This window comes from Taudactylus pleione, unplaced genomic scaffold (genome assembly GCF_031769625.1).
Source record: "Taudactylus pleione unplaced genomic scaffold, aTauple2 ptg000330l, whole genome shotgun sequence".
Taxonomy (NCBI): Eukaryota; Metazoa; Chordata; class Amphibia; order Anura; family Myobatrachidae; genus Taudactylus; species Taudactylus pleione.
Window position 1 is genome coordinate 3,345,234 of NW_028284731.1, and position 18,858 is coordinate 3,364,091.

Below are 18,858 nucleotides of genomic sequence, written 5' to 3' on the forward strand. Positions count from 1 at the left end.
GGCCGAATCACGGAGATTGCCAATCAACTCCGCTTGTTCGGCCGGACAGTCGGATTCAAAAGAAGCCTCTAATGAATCCGCCCAGCGCTCCATCGCTCTGGCAACCCAGCAAATGGCCATAGCCGGCCGTGCTGCCCCCCCTGCAAGGGAATAAGCGGACTTCAGGCAGATTTCTACCTTGCGGTCCGTAGCATCCTTAAGGGAGGACATGGATGGCATCGGCAATGTGGCACTACGGACAAGACGGGTCACGTGAGAATCCACCTGTGGAGGGGATTCACACTTAGCAAAATAATTATCCGCGAACGGATAAGCCACCGCCAGGCGTCTCTGCGGCTGGTATCTTTTGCCAGGTTGTTTCCACGCCTCCTCTAAATGGTCCACCAACTGACCCGAAAGAGGAAAGACTGTGGCATCGCCCTTCACATCTTTGAAAAAGGCATACTTAGATTTAGCCGCTGGGGGAACTTCGTCCTCAATCACCAAGGCTGTGCGGACCGCCCGAATAAGTCCAGGAATATATACTTTGGACTTAGCATCAGCGTCCTTAGTATGGAAAGGTTCCTGATCGTAAGGATCCAGAATCTCCCCATCATCAGACGTCCCTTCGTCATCCTCATAAGGAGCGGACAGAGACGCCACCGGCCTTTTATGAGGCCGCATCACAGACTCCCCTTGCAATACATCCGACAAGTGCTGTAAAGAACTCGTCAGGGAGTTAACCCACGCTGGCTCCTGAGAACCCGGGAGCGGGGAAATAGGGAGACTGTGGGGTACCACCAATTGTCGTGGGAACCCCTGCATGGGTGACGACACCACAGACTGCTGGGACAAACCCATCGGAGTAAACGCGGGCTGCGGAGCTAACTGGCCCACTAAAGCTGTTAACGCCTGAGCGAAACAAGCCCAGGGCGGCTCCTGTACCGGTGCTGTAACCGTAATAGGCCGCGCCATGGACAACACTGCCGGCAAAGGCCCTCTGCGCTACCCTCCCCCTCCGCTAACGGTACTTTGCACGTGGTACACTGTAGCCGGAGGGGAAAATCACTTTCAGACATGATGGCACCACGTATGTGACCTCTCTCACCAATTAAGTATTAAATAGGCGAGAGACCACCCTGCAGCACCGCACCGCAAGGGCTTTAGCAGAAAGAACAGGGACAGTAATAAAGCTGACAGTTTAGTGAAGAATAGTTACAGGCAGCGCTAGCACAGTCACATACAATGCAGAGAAATAACAATTCCTGCACTAACAGCGCTGATCACTCAACTACACAGACACAGGGCCTGGTAGGACACAGCGCTGCATACACAGACCTGAGCCACAGCGGAGGAGAGGTATGCGGGGGGACCCAGACCACGATGCTTCCTTCCAGACTTCCAGCAGCGTTCACCATGCGTTGCAGAGAAGATGGCCGCCGAGGAGCAGAGAGAAGCTGGCCTGGGGGAGGAGCGCTGACACAGGACCAGTCAGCACAGTGCAGAGAGGGCTGTGTGCAGCGGGGGAGGCGCCGGCTGTGAGACAGGGAAGGCGCGCTCCCCTGGCATGCATTTAACCCCTGGGACGCCGCAGCGCTACCGCTCTGCTGCGGTCCGCTGTCCCAGGGGGTAGTGGAAGCGCAGGTTGGTCGCCTGGCTCCACGCTGCAGCCAGTCCCCAGGGAGCCCCCTGCCTGGGGACTTAGGACCATGTGATCAGCGGGGACCCACCGCGGGACCCCGCTGCTTACCTCTGTCCCCCTTGAATCCGGCCATGGTCCGGAGCATCTGGGGTCACCGCTAGCTGTGACCCCAGACGCCCACCAGCATCCCCGGATCAGTACCGGCGTTCTGGTACCGGCGGGGTGTAGGGAAGACAGCATGGACGTCAGGACTGACTGTCCATGCTGTTCATCCAGTTGTGCAGCCACAGCTGCATGAAGAATAAGCTTCAGGGGCTCTTCTAGCCCCCACTCCAACAGGTGCACCCGACTCCGGCCGGGCACCAAACTAAACTGGGGTGCCTTGGCCTGGGGGCGGGGTATAGGAGGGGGACCTAGTGCATCCTGGGAGGCTGAAAGCTTAACTCTTTGGTGCCCTGCGACTGACGTCACACCTATACCCAAGGTATCCTGTGGATACCCTATGGACCCTGAAGTAGAAATATAACTTATAGGGGCAGATTCAATTAGTCGCGGGGTTGTCCCCAAGTCTAATATCCATCCAAAATCCCTGCTGCTCGGGGAAAAGCTATTTAATTAAATAGCCTTTTCCCCGCTCCGCAAAATCGGGACTCACGCACATAAACACATTGATTCCGCGTAGACTGCGGAATCAATGTGTTTTTTCCCCGTGCGCGAGGCCGAATACCGTGGATTTTACCTCGCACCACCAGGTGCTGCGAGCTAAAGTCCGACTGCAGGGAATCGCGCGCGAGGTCTCGGGGACTCCCATGCAAGGAACCCCCGGCAATTGAATTGGACCAGTGTGACAATTAGCCACGGGGTCAACCCCGCGGCTAATTGAATCTGCCCCATAGTGTTCCCGGTAGGCTGTTTCAGCGGGGTGCCGCGTCCTGTCCAATTTGAAGTTACTGACGTGCGCTCTGCCCTATGGCGTTGCCCAGCTGAAACAGTCGACCACACCTGCAGGCCGCAGTGTCCCGCGAAGGGAAAAGTTCAGGTGAAACAATCATGTGCATTGGCATCTATTCACACTGTGGGGAGAGCTTGGGGCAGCCCAGCATCTCTGAGTGCTGGGCACGCCCCCTACAGTGATGAAAAGGGGGCGCATCCCAATTACACACCCCCTTTTCTAGTGACCACGCCACTTTCCAGGCATACAATAGCCTTCAGCGTGCGCAGAGCAGTGTCCTTCACAGAGTCATCTTGCCCCCTTCTCACCCTAGCAGGAACACTAAATTAGTCTGGTTTGCACAACCTGCTTCCTGGCACAAAGCATACTCTACACTTATAATTGCTAACTCACCTCTGGGCTTCACGGTCATCCTTGGGGACATAGTTGGCCAAACAGTCCAGGATAAAGATCTGACCCCACTCAGTACACTCGTTTAGGGCAGTTAAAAGCTTGTTGATTGACTGAGGGTTCAAGTCCAAAAGGTTACTACTTGGGTGGGACTCAGCAATCTCTGACAAGGCTGCTACAGCATTAGCCACAACCTAGAAGGTCAAAGTAATGGTGAGGAGTTTGTACATCTTATCATCATATGTTCTTTGTTTTATTGGTGATAGAGTCTGAAAACCATTTGGTTGTGCAACACACACACACACACACACACACACACACACACACACACACACACACACACACACACACACACACACACACACACACACACACACACACACACACACACACACACACACACACACACACACACACACACACACACACACACACACACACACACACACACACACACACACACACACACTATTTATTGGAAGTTCACACTGTTTGCTAATTACCAGAACCTGTGAAATGAGCAACCACAATACAGATGTATAGTAATATGGAAAAGCTTTAGTAAGTAGGCTAGCATTTCATTTACAGACAATATTTCATCTTCACGTTTCATTCTATTATTAACTATCTAGGAGGGTATGTAGTCATTGTGTCTATATTAAGAATGACGACACCAGAATATCGACATGGTCTGATGGGCGACATTCAGAATGTTGACAATGTCCACAATCAACATGTTGACATTCACACTGTCGACACATGATTTTAGGGTTACCTTGCAGTTAGGGTTAGCTTAAATTACCATTGTCAACATTCTGACAGTCGACATGCAGACGTCTCAACATCCTGGATGTTGCCATAATATACCACACGATCTAAGAGTATCAGCCAGGCCAAATGCAAACACTGGCTGAGCACCACCAGGATAAAAGAAGCACTGCTGGGTTATGGCACAAGGCTTTTTCCTACATCAGCCGCTGTCGCTTTAACTAGATCTGTGAAAAATCAGTAATAACATAAAGCAGACATCATCACTGCACCATGTACAAATAGCGGTGCTCATCATTTCACCAAATGGGCAGAGAGATGTAACATCTCACACATAGATATGAACAGAGGACGCTCACCATAGGATTGGAGTCAGAAATCAGGTCCTTCAAAGTATCCAGGAATCCCTGATCCTCTACTAGCTGAGCATTAATGTCATGCAGTTTGGCTACACACACTGCTGCCGTCTTGCGTACGTATGGATCCTCATCCTTCAGGCACTTACGCAGTGGTTCACAAAGATATTCTGTAATTTTGTCCACACGGATACAGCCCATAGTGCGAACTGCTAATGCACGGATCAATGGGTTGGGGTCCTCACAGTCCTGTGAAAAAGAGTCACATGAACTTAACAGAATTGGACAGAGAACAAATTATTTAATGATAGTGAGGAAAAAAACAAACATAAATTAATAACAACTCAGATCACCTGGAAAAAGATCAAAACAAAGTACATACAGCAGCTATATACTGTATATTCTGCACAAATGTGGATTCCACAGTGCCCACAGAAGAGAGCACTTTCACATGCTTCAGTTCGATAACATTTACTACAGGAATTAATCTGTATTTTCCATGTATCAATTCAAAGCGATTGTGAATATTCGTATATAATAACTCTTACAGGATGGAGACTAGGACATGACAAATCAGTATTACTTCATCTATCATTAACCCATAACTTTACATGATGCAGGAAGAAAGGACTGCCCAGTGAGGCTCTGTTTCAGAATATATAACATAGGTACACAGGGCCTGATTCAGACCAGCTCGCAAGCGGGTCGATGATGGGCACTGCACACGCGCGAGCCCCAGAGCGAGTGAAAAATTAACTCGCTCCGGGGCTCGCTACAAACGAGGCGGCTGTCGATGAGGGGGGGGGTGGCGGCTGGTCAAACGGAGGCGTTCCTGAAGGAACGCCTTCCGTTTGAGGGCGGCCCTACTGACATCACTCGTGATGTCAGTTGTGAGCTTCCTGCTCTGTTAGAGCAGGAAGCTCACTGGGGCTTGCGGGAACGAGACCCTAATACAAGGGTCTCGTCGCAAGCCCGATGGTTGCAGACAATCACCTGGCCGCTCGCAAAAGCTGTGGAGCGAGCGGCCTGGAGGCCGGCCAAAAAAAAACCAAAAACAGGCCGCCCTGATTAAGAGCGAGCGCTCACAAAAAGCGTCCGGCTCTGAATCAGGGCCACAGTTTGGAGAGCACCTGGACTCTTATCCTGTAGCAGTATAATACGTTACAGTAGCAGATTCGGGACCTGTGTAGTACAGCAGTATCAAGCTATACTTCCATTTAAAATGTACATAGTTACCACCTTTCACCAGTCAAGGATCTAGGTAATCTCATTCAATGTGCAAAAAAACTATAAAGCTAGCTACATATTGCAGCATATATTACTTCATATATTTGCAGCTTGTCGGGCACTAACAAGTTATAGTGCAAATAGGGCTGAAGTTCTTAGGTCGGCATGAACGATGTACTAGGGGGAGGTTAGGGTTAGGCACTAGTGGGAGGGATAGATTTAGGGGTAGGGATTACGGTAGGTATGTACACTCTCTGGAACGCCACTCCATCCGCTGGAAGTCACACTGGCATGACCGCCAGGACCAGAAACATGCCAATGGAGCCGCTGCAGCCATCGAGAGTAACTAAGTCGCCACTGACCCACGAGGGACAATATGTCAACATTCTAATATGTGTCTACATGATCAAAGCCAACATGGTTAATATTAATATTATGACCATGTCGACATTATGAATGTCAACACCCGTGCAAATAACTGGCAGACTACAGCAAAAACATTAAGTGCACGCACTGCACTGGGAGCCACACCTGCCTTCGTCCGGCAAGTACATGATTGGTGCTAGGAGGGAAAGGAATAGATACATATAAGACTACGTAAATCATTAGAAATGACATGGCTTATAATATTCATGCACACTGTACTTTTATTTAATCCAGACATCATATATTATGAAAGTGGCCTGCTTCACACAGACGGATCTTAACCAAACAGCTAGTGATGTTTGTATTCCAGTTTGAGCTATGGGAGAATTTGCAGTCTCTACACACATCAGTGTGTGCAGTATACTGCCATATAATGACCACAGCATGTTATATACAACAGTAGTGAGCATTACACAGTGACAGCGGTACATAATATAAAGCTGGTCATATGGCAAACTGCCATCTTCTCATACACACCCAAGTAAAGTAGTTGGACGTGAAGCATTATTTTCTCAATTTATGTCTAACTTCATGTGCTTGTTAGCAGGATTCAGTGTGCAAACATTTCCGTGTATTGATATACGTAGTCATATCACCTCTATGGCAGCGTCATTTGTTGTTACATATCCATAAAGAAAGGTTGTCTAATCTCACATGCCTTTTAGGGTTGAGACACCAACCTTAACAAAGGTGTTTACAGCCATGATAGCCATATCTGGCTGGCTCTTAGCGTAGTTCATCAGGTACAAATAAACCAGTTTCTTCAGTTCCAGGTTATCAGTCTGCATGCAGTTCACCACATCAGGGAACAGGGCACTGCCATGAGAAGCAGAGAGTCAGCTGCACAGCAATGCATGATGCCATGCATACAGAATTAAGTCAATGAAGTATATGGATATTTACGTACACACAGCTAATTGCCTCCACACATGGAAAAACTAAAAATCAGCTAAACAAACAAAACGTGACAAACATAATGAGAGGACAATTAGAGCAGCACTTGTAACTTGCAGATCAACGCTATCAGAAATAACACACACAGCACTGTCAGAATCAATATTGTACGTGATGACTGGTAATTCTGCTCCTCAGCACTGACAAAACCCCAGTCACCTGTTCAAATGGAGGACACCTTTTATTTTCCACTCATCCAGCCTAAATGGAAAATGTATTTTTGGACAATGCAGAACTGCTCATGATAACAGGCATCTTCAATTACACTGCAAACAAACTACCTGCAAAGTGAAAACCTACACCCCCATTCACCTGACATCCTTCCCCACGGTCATGGAAGCAATGACTTTCTTAACAGCTTCCTTCTTCTTCTCCTTCTTGTCGCTGTTCAATTCTGCTTTCAGCTCAAAGATCTCACCTACAGGTGTGAAATATAAATATAGCACTTGCAAGGACTACAAAAAACAAACAAAATTAATATTCTCAGATGCCCGGAGCCCTTCTCACCTTTTTTGGTGGTGGTGAAGTACTTTGAGTCTGTCATACTTGCTTTGGGATTTCACACTTTGCTGTAGGGAGAGGACAGATGGTCAGTGCATGGAAAGCAAATTTTATCCAGAGCAGTCAGCTGAGGCTCCAGGAAGGAACAAAGCTACACCACCCCCATCCAACAGGAAAAAAACAAAGAGAAGTTCAGAAGGGGAAATGAAACAGGGTTAGCTAATGCTATAGATACTAGAGCTAATGCATTGGTCTCAATGTAATGTAAAGGCCACTACACAATCATTTTGACAATTTGGTTGATTCCCACACATTGGAGCGATAAATCGGTAAAAATGCGTAGACTACATCGTGTAGTGCACGCTCCTGTGGGGTCATCAGCCTCATCTTTTGTACATGCAGTAAGATCAGGCGATGTGGCTGAAGATCCCATGCAGTGCTATGCAGGGGTAGCTGGCATATCGGGCATCGGATCGTGCAGTGTGTACGGACCGTCTGATATATGTCGGCCCGTCTGCTTTGGGATCGTTGGCGACATCGCTGGGTACACAAACGTTTAGTGTTTACCCATCTTAAGGTTGGACAGCAGAGCCATATAACAAATTTTTATGAACCAAAAATTCAAGTCTCTTGAGAACTAATCACCAGGTTCAAAGTGTCATACAGTTTGCTAATCTGTCTGGAGTTTGTCATAACACAGTGAATACGAGGAACAAAAGTCTTTTTATGCAAACATACGTATAATACAAATTAAACTGAATAACTATCCCCATCCTCATAATTCTGCTATAAAAAGGTCATCTTTGTGGCATGTGGATAGCTGAATACATATCATGTATCTATATTATTGCATACAGCTCAATTTTTTACTAAATTAATTTTCTCACAGTGCATTGTGAGACATTGGATTACAATGGGGTATAGAGTGCAGTGACAGGAGCTTACAGTCTGACTGAGGGCCTGATTCAGAGATGGGAATAGAGAGAGAGATAGTACTTAACTGTGAACCTGGACAAACCATGTTGCAATGCAAAGGGTGTAAATACATAATTTTTTTTGCATGTAGGGTAAATACTGGCTGATTTTACATGTAGCCCACAAATACTGCACAGCTGTATTATTAGTCTACAATTTAGATGTCAGTTTGGACACACTCCTCCCAAATCTAAATCTCTGCACATTATAAATCTGCCCCACCTGCAGTGCAGCATGGTTTCACCAAGATGATCAGTTGAGAGAGAGAGATCTCTCTCTTCCCAATTCTGAATCAGGCCCTGAGTTATGTAGATGTGGAATCATGAATAAAAAATAATAATAAAAAAAAGAAGATGAGGAGCTTCTCTACATCCCTGCAGTCCATTGGGAGACATTGGAACACCATGGGGTAGAGTGTGTTGTCCAGGGGGGATGTAGTCAGCATCCTGGTGTGCGGGATGTCGCGCCAACAGTCAAAATACTGGTGCCGGAATTCCAACGGCGTTGGGAACCAGGTTCCAGCATCCCGACCGCCGGCATCCCGCAGGTAAGTATCAGGGGTTAGGGTGCGGGGAGGGGGAAGTTAGGTTTAGGCACCAAAAAGGGAGTGCTAGGGTAGGGAGTGGGGTAGGGTTAGCATACTTACCAACAAGCATTCTGACTGCAGGGTTCCCGACTGCCGGCAACCCATATTCAGATATTAATTGAATACCTCTGCAACTTAACCCAGTCTAAAGATATTCAAGAGCTTACCACAGGCAATAATTGAATGGCTCTAAGCACTTAACCCATAGAGCTAAAGCCTGCGTGGCTAATTCAATCTGCCCCTTTAGCTTTACTGTCAAATTGTTTACGCTCATCCCCCTCTATACCCTCATTGTCTGCCTGGGAAGCAGGGAACAACAACTCTCAAATGAGAGCGATAGCTTGATTAACAGAAAAAGAATCAAAGAATGAACAAGAACTGAAACACAAACAAAGAGCGTAATGGGTCACAATGTCCCCCAACAGACTGCAAGAAAAGTATTTATACAAAGTACAAAAATCCCATTTTCTCTACATCCATTAGGGATGTCCCAAATTTGTCCCTACGGCAAGATATACTTATAAATTGCGGTGCTAAGCACTTTACGTTCAAATCTGGCCATGCTGAATGCAAAAGCGCTACGTTTGGTTAAGGTGTGCACCAAATTATTCGCAGAGGCCCAGTGTGACGTCGCCCCATATGGTGGAGTGTGCTTAATACATTTTTGTGAACGGACCAAGCTTTCCTAAAGTATGACTATGCAAGTCATACATAGATCAGACACACAGACTGCACACCATTACATCATCCAGAGAATGCAGAGAACAGTCTTTGCCCGGAAACATATCCCGGTCTAAAGCTGGAATCATAATGTCTTAATTGAGGCATAACTTAAGAGTTTACCTTAAGCAGAAACAAAGGTTTAGTTCTAAAAACTGCCCTATTGTCATGGAAGAAAAAGAAGAGAGACCCCCAGCTCCGAAACTCTCCCAGCTGTGGAGACAGCTAATAGGAAAGAACCAAACAGTAACCTCCAACTTCACCGAAAACATTGGTTTGAAAGAAGGGTGCTGCAAATTCACTTGCTTAAAGCAGAAATCCTATGGCGCTATTGTGATTGTGGAAAATATATGCATTACTCCCTGTAAGAAAATCTGCACCAGGTAAAAAAATTAAAGAGCGGACTTTTAGACCATCATTTATAAAATCCTGCAAAAACAGCACCAACTGGTCCAAGCTAAAATAAGTGGTAGGAAACCCTTTCGCTTCAAACAAGATGTAGATCTTCCAAACCATATGGAAATACTTGGCGGAAACAGTTATTCGAGGCTTGAGCATGGTCTAAACCAATCTGTCAGATATATTCAGATATACTTTAAGGATCAGGTCTTCAACAGGAAAACTCTTGTGATGAAAGCAGGGCTAAATGCTATGCTTATAATTGTCTGTGTACCTTTCAGGGTAGGGTGCATAGAGAAGATAGAGAAATATTTGCCTTTTGTGGTGCACAGAAAGGATTTATAAATAAAATGTAACCTTTATTTAGTCTCTTAACATTTTTCAATTTTTTTTTAAAAACCCAGCAATATAAAATAAAGAAATAGAAAATGTATCCAAGATAGGAAATTTGATTTAAAACAAACTGCACACTGGTTTAACACAAGTACTTTCCAGGGTAGGCCAATTTTACCAGAATCAACCAAATACCCTTTCTGTTTACCCAATTTAGGACTCAGGAAGTATTGCTACCAGAGGGTAAGAAAAATAAGTAAGATAAATACACCAAGCAACCTATATGGTGTCTACCAGAACGCCTATAGATCCATCGTGCAGGAGTAGAAGGACTCCACCATCTGGTTCAGCTGAGATGCCATGTCGTCTACATCTATTTACCCCATGAGGCCACTGGCTGTTTTGATAACCTCTAGATTAAGGGGCCATTCCCCAGGGTGAAAAGTGTCCCCTGAGAAAGTTTTCCAACCGAGGGATGAAAACCACGGCAATGGCTGGAGCGTTTTGCTTTACCCAACGCATGAGCCTACCAATTTATCTCATGACCAAGGCATTCTTAGTGCCCACTATTCGACTTATGTATGCCTTAGCATTGACATTGGGTGGATCTTGATGGCTCTATCTTGTAAAAATTGTCATTCTCCTACTAGAGCATTAAAAATGTCTCTGAGCTACAGCACATTTATTGGGTAATTTGACTCCACCAGGGACAGAAGTGTGATGTCACCCCAGCATCAAAGGTTGCATTCATTTTCAGAATCGTCCAGTTCCATTTAAAAAACAGATTGATGTGGAGAACTTTAGATTTAGACTACCCAAGAAGAATGACCTCAAAGAGGTGGAAAGTCATGTTTGCTAGGTGCTTCAATAAAAGGTCAATGGACACTAGTCTATGAGCTACCCGGGGCTACCAGAGGCCCTGTAGAGAGATTTTTGTATCCTAGTAAGAACCATCTGTCTAGCGTTGAATAAAAAAATCACCAGGAAGATCATCAGTTGAGGTGGTGTCAAGTTGAATTACTTTGATAACCCAACCATGGGACCCTCAGGTCTTGATCGTCTTCAGAACATGAGCCTGCAATAAGGGTGGGGACCCTGCTTTGATCAGCTGATCTTCTAGGAAATGGATGGCCTCCTTCTACAACCTCACTCTCACCTCTGTGCTCAACTCTGTTGCCCCCACCTCTCTAGTCCCACTTCGCTGCTCAAAGCCCCAACCTTGGCACACCTAATTTACCCGGTTCCATTAAAAATGCTCACACACTGCTGAACGCCACTGGAGGGACGCTCACCCCTTAGCGGACTTCCTCCATTTCAAGTTCATCCTCTCTTCCTACCGCTCTGACCTCTCCCTTGCCAAACAATCTTTCTACAATTCTCATCTCTTCTCAGTCCTGCAACACCCATCGTCTCTTTGCCACATTCAATACACTCCTTTGCCCACCCCCTCCTCCCTTCCCACCCTCCCTGCCACTGAATTTGCCTCCTTTTTCACCTCCAAAATTGAAGCCATCCATCACAATATCTCCTCCTCCCATCACTCTCCTGCCACCCCTACCAACGCACCCTCCCCTCCCCATAGCCACCTACCCTTGCGCTCCTTCCGCCCCAGCACGGGAGACAAAGTCCATTCCCTTATTTTATCCTCTTCCCTCTCTACCTGCCCCCTGGATCCCATCCCCTCTTGCCTCCTTCGTTTCCTCTCCCCCACTGCCTGCTCCCACCGTGCTCACCTCTTCAATCTATCCTTTTTCACTGGCATCTTCCCCTCCCCCTTCAAACTCTGTTGTCTCACGCATTCTAAAAAAGAAAAAAAAACCTTGACCCCCTACTCACTTTCTAATTACCGCCCCATTTCTCTTCTCCATTTTGCCTCTAAAATGCTTGAGCAGCTTGTCTACAACAGTCTCACTTGTTACCTCTCTGACATCTCTATCATTGATCCTCTCCAATCTGGCTTCCGTCCCCGCCATTCCACTGAAACTGCCATGGACAAAGTCACCAATGATCTTCTCTTGGCCAAGTCTAGGGGCCATGTCTCCCTCCTTAACCTCTCTGAGGCCTTTGACATCATGGATCACCCTCTCCTATTCTGCACCCTTCAGACTATGGGTCCTTTCTTGGTTCAAATTCTACCTCGTCGACTGCTCCTTCTGTGTCTCTACCTCTGGTTCCACCTCCCCTCATTCATCGTTCCTGTGGGCATCCCCCAGGATTCTGTCCTCGACCCGCTACATTTTTCTCTGTACACCTCCTCGCTGGGTGAATTCATCAGTTCCTTTGGCCTCCAGTATCACCTCTATGCTGATGACACTCAACTCTACATTTCCTCACCTGATCTCTCCCCTTCCCTTCTCTCTCGGGTGTCTAATTGCCTCTTTGCCATCTCCTCCTGGATGTCTGAGCGCTTTCTCAAACTCAACATGGCCAAAACTGAACTCATTGTCTTCCCTCCATCTAATGACACCACTATCTCCTCTGTTCTCCAACTCCGCTGCCTGGGAGTCATTCTTGACTCTTCCCTCTCCTTCACCCCCTACATTCAATCTCTTGCCCTATCCTGTAGTTTCTAGCTCCACAACATCGCTCGAATCAGACCCTTCCTCTCCCAGGATGCCACCAAAACCACTGTCCACTCACTGATCATCTCTCGCCTTCACTACTGCAACCTTCTCCTCACTGGACTCCCCTCCTCCCATCTTGCTCCTCTCCAATCTGTACTTAATGCTGCAGCTAGACTCCTCTTCCTCTCCTCTGCAAAGCCCTCCACTGGTTCCCCTTTCCCTACCGAATCCTTTTCAAACTCCTAACTACCACATACAAGGCCCTTTCCAACTCCACAGATCCCTACATCTCCAACCTCATCTCCTTACACACTCCTTTCCTCCTCTCTGGGTACCAGATCTCACTCCAGAATTTAAGATTTCTCCTGAGCTGCCCCCTACCATTTGAACGACCTCCCTTGTTCCATCGGACTATCCCCCAGCTTGCATTGCTTCAAGCGGGCACTGAAAACTCACCTGTTTATAAAAGCATATCCATACTCCACTTAACTGTGCCACCACATAGTTACCTCTTAACGTCCCTTGCACTGGCTCACTGCTTATGGGGCAAATGTACTAATCTCTGGAAAAAAAAAATTGCAAAGTGATAACGTACCAACCAATGAGCTCCTAACTCATCTTTCAAACACCGTCTGTAACATGTCAGTTAGAAATTGAGTGGCTGGTGGATACTCACTCTCCAATTTATCACTTTCCAAAGCTTAAAAAAAAGCATGCTAAAGAGTTGTCTTGATTTTCATATCCATGCCATCTCGCAGGGCCTCAGAATTCATTCTCTCAATGGCAGTGGTCTATTAAAGTTAAGCTGTGAAAGAGCCACCACAGCCAGCGACTTATTTCCCATGTTCTCATATGCGTGAAACCTTGTATATTAACTGGTAAAAAGGCCACCCAAAAGAGAAAGAAGAGGATAAGTAAAATATTTATTTTCTTCCTCTTAGATCAAGAATTGAATGTACAAGCGACCCCTCGCCTTTCTGAAAAATTAGTACCTGTCACCACACTCTACCCTTGGGTAATACACTATCCCACAATGGATGTTCAAAAAAGAAATTACAGTTTCATAGTTACATTGCAGTTATAAGTTTAGATATTTGTGAAAATAGAAAAGTAAGTCATTAGTAGCTGCGGAAATCAGGTAGTAGGAATAGACAGTGGTAAATGCCCACGCGTAACATTTGTATAATAGATTGGACATTACAAAAGAGTACAGATGTGTCCTTGCTGGTCTTTGTTGCAATCGCGCCAAACAGCCCCTCTCGGCACTCCTGGTCACGGGAGACTCTGCTAGCGACGAGTGTCTTCTGTCAATTAGATGCGACTAGGACGCACCAGGAAACTGCTGATTAATTTGATATGCGACACTTGTATATGTGTGCGCGACCGAGTCTCTTAATCAGTATGCGAAGGGCTACGATTCTGTGGTTGCAGGTTTTTTTCACCCCAAGTTTTGTTTACAGTCTCAGTCACACACAAGTGTTGCATGTCAAATTAATCAGCAGTGTCTTCTGGTGCAGCCTAGTCGCATCACATTGCGACTTAGAAACATTTTTTGGCAGAAAAAGACGCTTGTCATTAGCAGAGTTGCACGGGACCTGGCAGCTCACTCACCCCAGGCATATCGTGCTGCAAGGAGTACTGAGGCTAGATGAGCAAGGATGTATCTGTATGTAATGGAAGGGAACTGTCGGTTCTACTTTTACAATACTGCTCACTGTATGGAGTTAAACAAGATTTTGTAAAAAAAAAAAAAAAAAAGGCAGCGAGTACATTTCTTCACATTTTATCAATTACTGTTTTGCTCTGTGCGCTTTTTCTAAGTTTACAAAAAAAAAAAGCTAACACAAACAGGTCAGGCAGCATCTGAAAACGTGATGCAAAACCATTTCCAGCAGTTTGTAGAAGTTAACATTTGTAAGGTCTCCAATTGTGGTATTCTATGGAACATGACTGAATCTTTATGAATAAAATGATGTAATCATTAGGTTAAAATTTTTATGCCGACATTCTCAGAATGTCGACATTAGGGCGGGAAGGTTAGGCACTAGCTGAGTTCGAAGTAATTTACATCTAACTTGCAAGCACAAAATACTCCCCAGAGAAAAAGTGCATTTCTTCAAAGGTAACATATGCACCTCTATACCCCTGTAGTGAACAGTAGTATATGTGGCATGAGGGTAGCCAGCACACTCAGCCAATTCAAAGTGGATTCTGTTAGCTGTATTACTATCAGCAGGCTTACCATTAAGATTTAAAGGAAAGGAAGGGATATTTCTGTTGTAATGCCAGTGAGTCAGCAAATGATCTACATTTTTTTATTAAGAACAGGGTAGAAAAAGTTACATAACGGTGATAGAAAAGCCGGAAGGACAAGCTTAGTCACTTTTACTACCTCGAGGAACAGAGACTTGCAGGACCAGATGAGGGAGCTCCGATCAGATAAAGAAGAGTTGCAGTAAAATAATTTACATTATCCCAAACTAATTGAAAAAGCAATAAGTTACAGTAGGCAATTATGCCTCTACTAAATCTATTAAAACAGAATATCAACTTATATTTCATGCAAATCTACAACACAGATAGTGTAAACAAACAGGTGTGTTTTATAATAACATTTCCAAACTTTAGATTCTTCCTATAGTCATTTTTATTTGACTCACACAAAACTACAATGTTGATACAATGTAATAAAAAAATACAACATTATTACTATTAAAGTCTGAGTGTATATCTATGCAAAGCAAAACCACAAATATAAGACTGGACTGTGCAGTTTGCTTGTGAACACTGGCATTTATAACTAGACACAAATACAGAATAGAAAAAGTGTGAAATACAAGGTATAAGTTAGAAATCCACAGGAAGGTTTTACCTCCAATGTTCTTTATTTTGTTCCAAGTACAATATACTTACACAACTCCTAAGCCAGTTCTATATACTAAGATATTATTAACAATAATAACAACTATTTTTAATAATAATTTACATTTTTTTAATAATACTCATTTTATTGCTTATTGTATAACTCATAATTATATATTAACATATTATATTTCATTGCACTTTCCAATTTGGAAGAGAACAGTAATAATGAGCTTGGGTAATAACAGAGAGAGAAAGAGGTAAGTGTAAGCTTGCTTGCAAGATTACAATCTATAGCAGTGGTTCTCAACCTCAACCCTCAATATAGAGAGGTATAGAAAGACAGACCAGGAGATAGGGTGGGAAGTTGAATTCTAATGCAAACACTTATTTTCAGGGGGGGGGGGGGGGGTTATTCCTAATTTTAATAAAGGGTTGGATCAATTTATTTTATTTCTGAGAGTTTTATGTAGATTAGTGGACATCCATTTCAATGAAATCCATCAAGGTTCCATTTTGTAACACAGCACCATATAAAAAAAACAAAAAAGGGGTGAATGTTTTTTTATAGCCACTGTATAATATATGCAAACTCATGTACATAAAATAAGTTTATGCATAGTTGCAGAGGATGCATTTTCTATACACGAACCAAACCAAGGGGAAATATAATGCTGCCTGTATAATGCAAAACTGAAATTGTTTAACAACTTTTAATGAAAACAGACTGCACACCCTATGCTGTATCACTTGTAATGCAGGGTACACACTTGGTCGACAAATTAAATTTATGTATATGCAGGTATCCAATACACACTCACAGACTGATATGTCTGGACAAAGGAACTGGTAGTGACATCATTGTCGGCATATGTGTCAGTCATCTTTGTACACAGGCAGATGTGCACGATATACCTGAAAGATATATAGCAACTGCTGTGCTGCACGACTGACATGATATACTGTGAATACATCATTCACAGATATATCGTGTGTATTTCAATATTTCATTTGTCGGCTGTACGAATATTATATCGGTCATTGTGTACCCAGCAAAAAAAATGACAGCTTTAGATGCACAAACAGCTGCCTACCATGCAAGGAACTGAAGGAATACAGAGATGCAATTTAACAGGTAAAGTGACATCTACAATGCACTGCAAGTAATACATTTTAGAACGCAAAATAACAATTAATGAGGATATTTGTGTAATATTAGGTCTCAGCGGAAACTAGAAGAGTGGAAATGTGTCTTTGAGATTATCCTTCAAATTAAGAGAAGTTTAAAGAACTAGAGGAAACTGATCTTCTATTTAGCACTCAGATGGTGATGGCTGGGGTAGAGAAACCTGCTGCACCTAGCTAAGGACTTGTACTAGAAGTCTATGTGATACTGAATGAATGTCCCTCTGAGTGAGGAGCACTGAGGTTTGACTTACAGTACATACAGCTGTCACTATAACCTCTCCCCTCATAGTAAACCCCGGAAGCTTTGGCTGGGGAAGGGTTAATCACACCCCCCATTCATCAACAACTCGCCCACTTCCGGGCCCAGCCTCCCCGCCCTTCTACACCCGAGTCTCTGGCGGCTACAAGATCGGCAACAGTAAAGATTCTGACCTCTGTGGAGGACGCGGTGGCCAGTCCGGTACTCGGGCCCCTGGGATGTCAGGCGTGTGCAGAAGGGACAACTCCTCCTCCTCCCGGCAGTTCCCTGCAAAGATGGCTGTCACTCGCTCCCGGAAGTGACAACAGAGGCACATCCGACATCCACGTCTATTAGTTGCAGTTGCCAAGGAAACATGCAAACTGAGTAGTGGGAGGCGGAGTGGTAGTGCGGCGCTGTACGAACAGAACTAGTTATTTTTACTGCTATTATTTATTATTATTATTATTATTATTACACAGCGGTTACCAATAATCAACATTGGTCGTTGCCTCATTGGAGTGTAGAGTCTGACACCCACACCTGTAGTATGTGTTGTATGTTCCTAATTTATGCTTGTGTACTTTTCCCTATATATATATATATATATATCAGCAATAATAAAAATGAAAAGGAGTGTTTTAATGAGACTGGCCCCATGGGTCTGCGTGAGTGAGGCAATATGTCCAATAGTTCTGGACTTGCTGACTTTTGTTTGCAGCCCCTGGGCCGTGAGGGGGGAGGGTTGCTGCTATTTCCTATGTGGCTAAAGGACCTCTATGACGTATTCACCACGTGACCACTGCAGGAGGCTGGACTGCTCCAGCGTTACCATTCACTAGGGCATAGAGGGGGAATAAATATTTGTAGCGAGCCACCGTACCCGAAGCGTAGCGAGCCCGCGAGGGGACACTTTTGGTCCCCTGTTAGCATCTCCGCCCCTCCCCCTTTCAGGCTGGGTCACGTGGTTGTGACGTCACAGGTCCATCAGCGCTGTATAGTCTAGACCTAACCAAGGGGGGAGGGAGACGAGGGACCATTGCTGGCGTTTCCACATTATTGCAGCAGCAACTCGGCCTCCTCATGGCCAACGACAATTGCTAGATAAATACTGTCTGGTTTTGAATATAATCCACAAATGCTGTACACACAGCTATTTTGATTTGAGTTTGGAAATGCCCCTCTCAGATCTATCTGTCCCACCTACAGTGCAACATGGCTTTACAAAGGTGCAACTTTCCAGTGGTGAACTGCACTGGCTGTACTGTGACTGGCTATAGCCATAGTTGCCAAGTGCGCTTATAACAAGCGGAATTGGGCTTGTTTTTTTTCCCAGTTGCTTGTTTTTTTGGATGGTTGCTTATTGCTTGTTTTTGGGCTTATGTTTTCTAGGTAGCTTGTTTTTGGGCTTGATAGCCAGGTCCCACTACTAAGGTGAGCAAATGTTATATAGCTCCTTCACCAATCCATGTATGTTTAGCTGTCTGTATGTATATCTCTCTGTATATGTAGTTATATAAATTTGGTTAATTAGAATGACTCGTTTAAATGAATAGAAGTTACATTTTCCCATATGTCAGTTATGTTGTTTTGACGTGTTTGTTTAAATGACTCTTTTGTCCTGTACTTTACCACGCACAGATGTCCTGATTCAACAGTGCACACTAGTTGCTTGGGAATCTGCGCAGGACCCATTCTGCGCATGTGCAGAACGGGTCCTGCTATATCTCACAGGCACCTGTATGCATTTGCCTGATTGACAGGCAGAGGAGTTTGCGGGGCGGCGATGGCCTACGTT

At 44.9% G+C, this 18,858-nt stretch overlaps 1 protein-coding gene across 3 annotated transcripts in view; it reads right to left on the reverse strand.

The window, feature by feature from the left end:
- AP1B1 (adaptor related protein complex 1 subunit beta 1) overlaps window positions 1–17,343 on the reverse strand; it is a 32,303-nt gene extending 14,960 nt beyond the window's left edge. For 2 of the 3 annotated variants that reach the window (XM_088443517.1, XM_088443515.1), the window contains exons 1-6: window positions 17,255–17,343; window positions 7,202–7,263; window positions 7,007–7,112; window positions 6,421–6,556; window positions 4,091–4,336; window positions 2,967–3,157 (exon numbers count right to left, since the gene is read on the reverse strand). In XM_088443517.1, the coding sequence (XP_088299643.1) occupies window positions 2,967–3,157; window positions 4,091–4,336; window positions 6,421–6,556; window positions 7,007–7,112; window positions 7,202–7,238 (716 nt within the window). In that variant the 5' untranslated portion in view covers window positions 7,239–7,263; window positions 17,255–17,343. Of the gene's footprint in view, window positions 1–2,966; window positions 3,158–4,090; window positions 4,337–6,420; window positions 6,557–7,006; window positions 7,113–7,201; window positions 7,264–17,073; window positions 17,093–17,254 lie in introns of those variants that run through there. The other variant, XM_088443516.1, reaches the window with a different exon arrangement.
- Window positions 17,344–18,858: the final 1,515 nt, after the last annotated feature.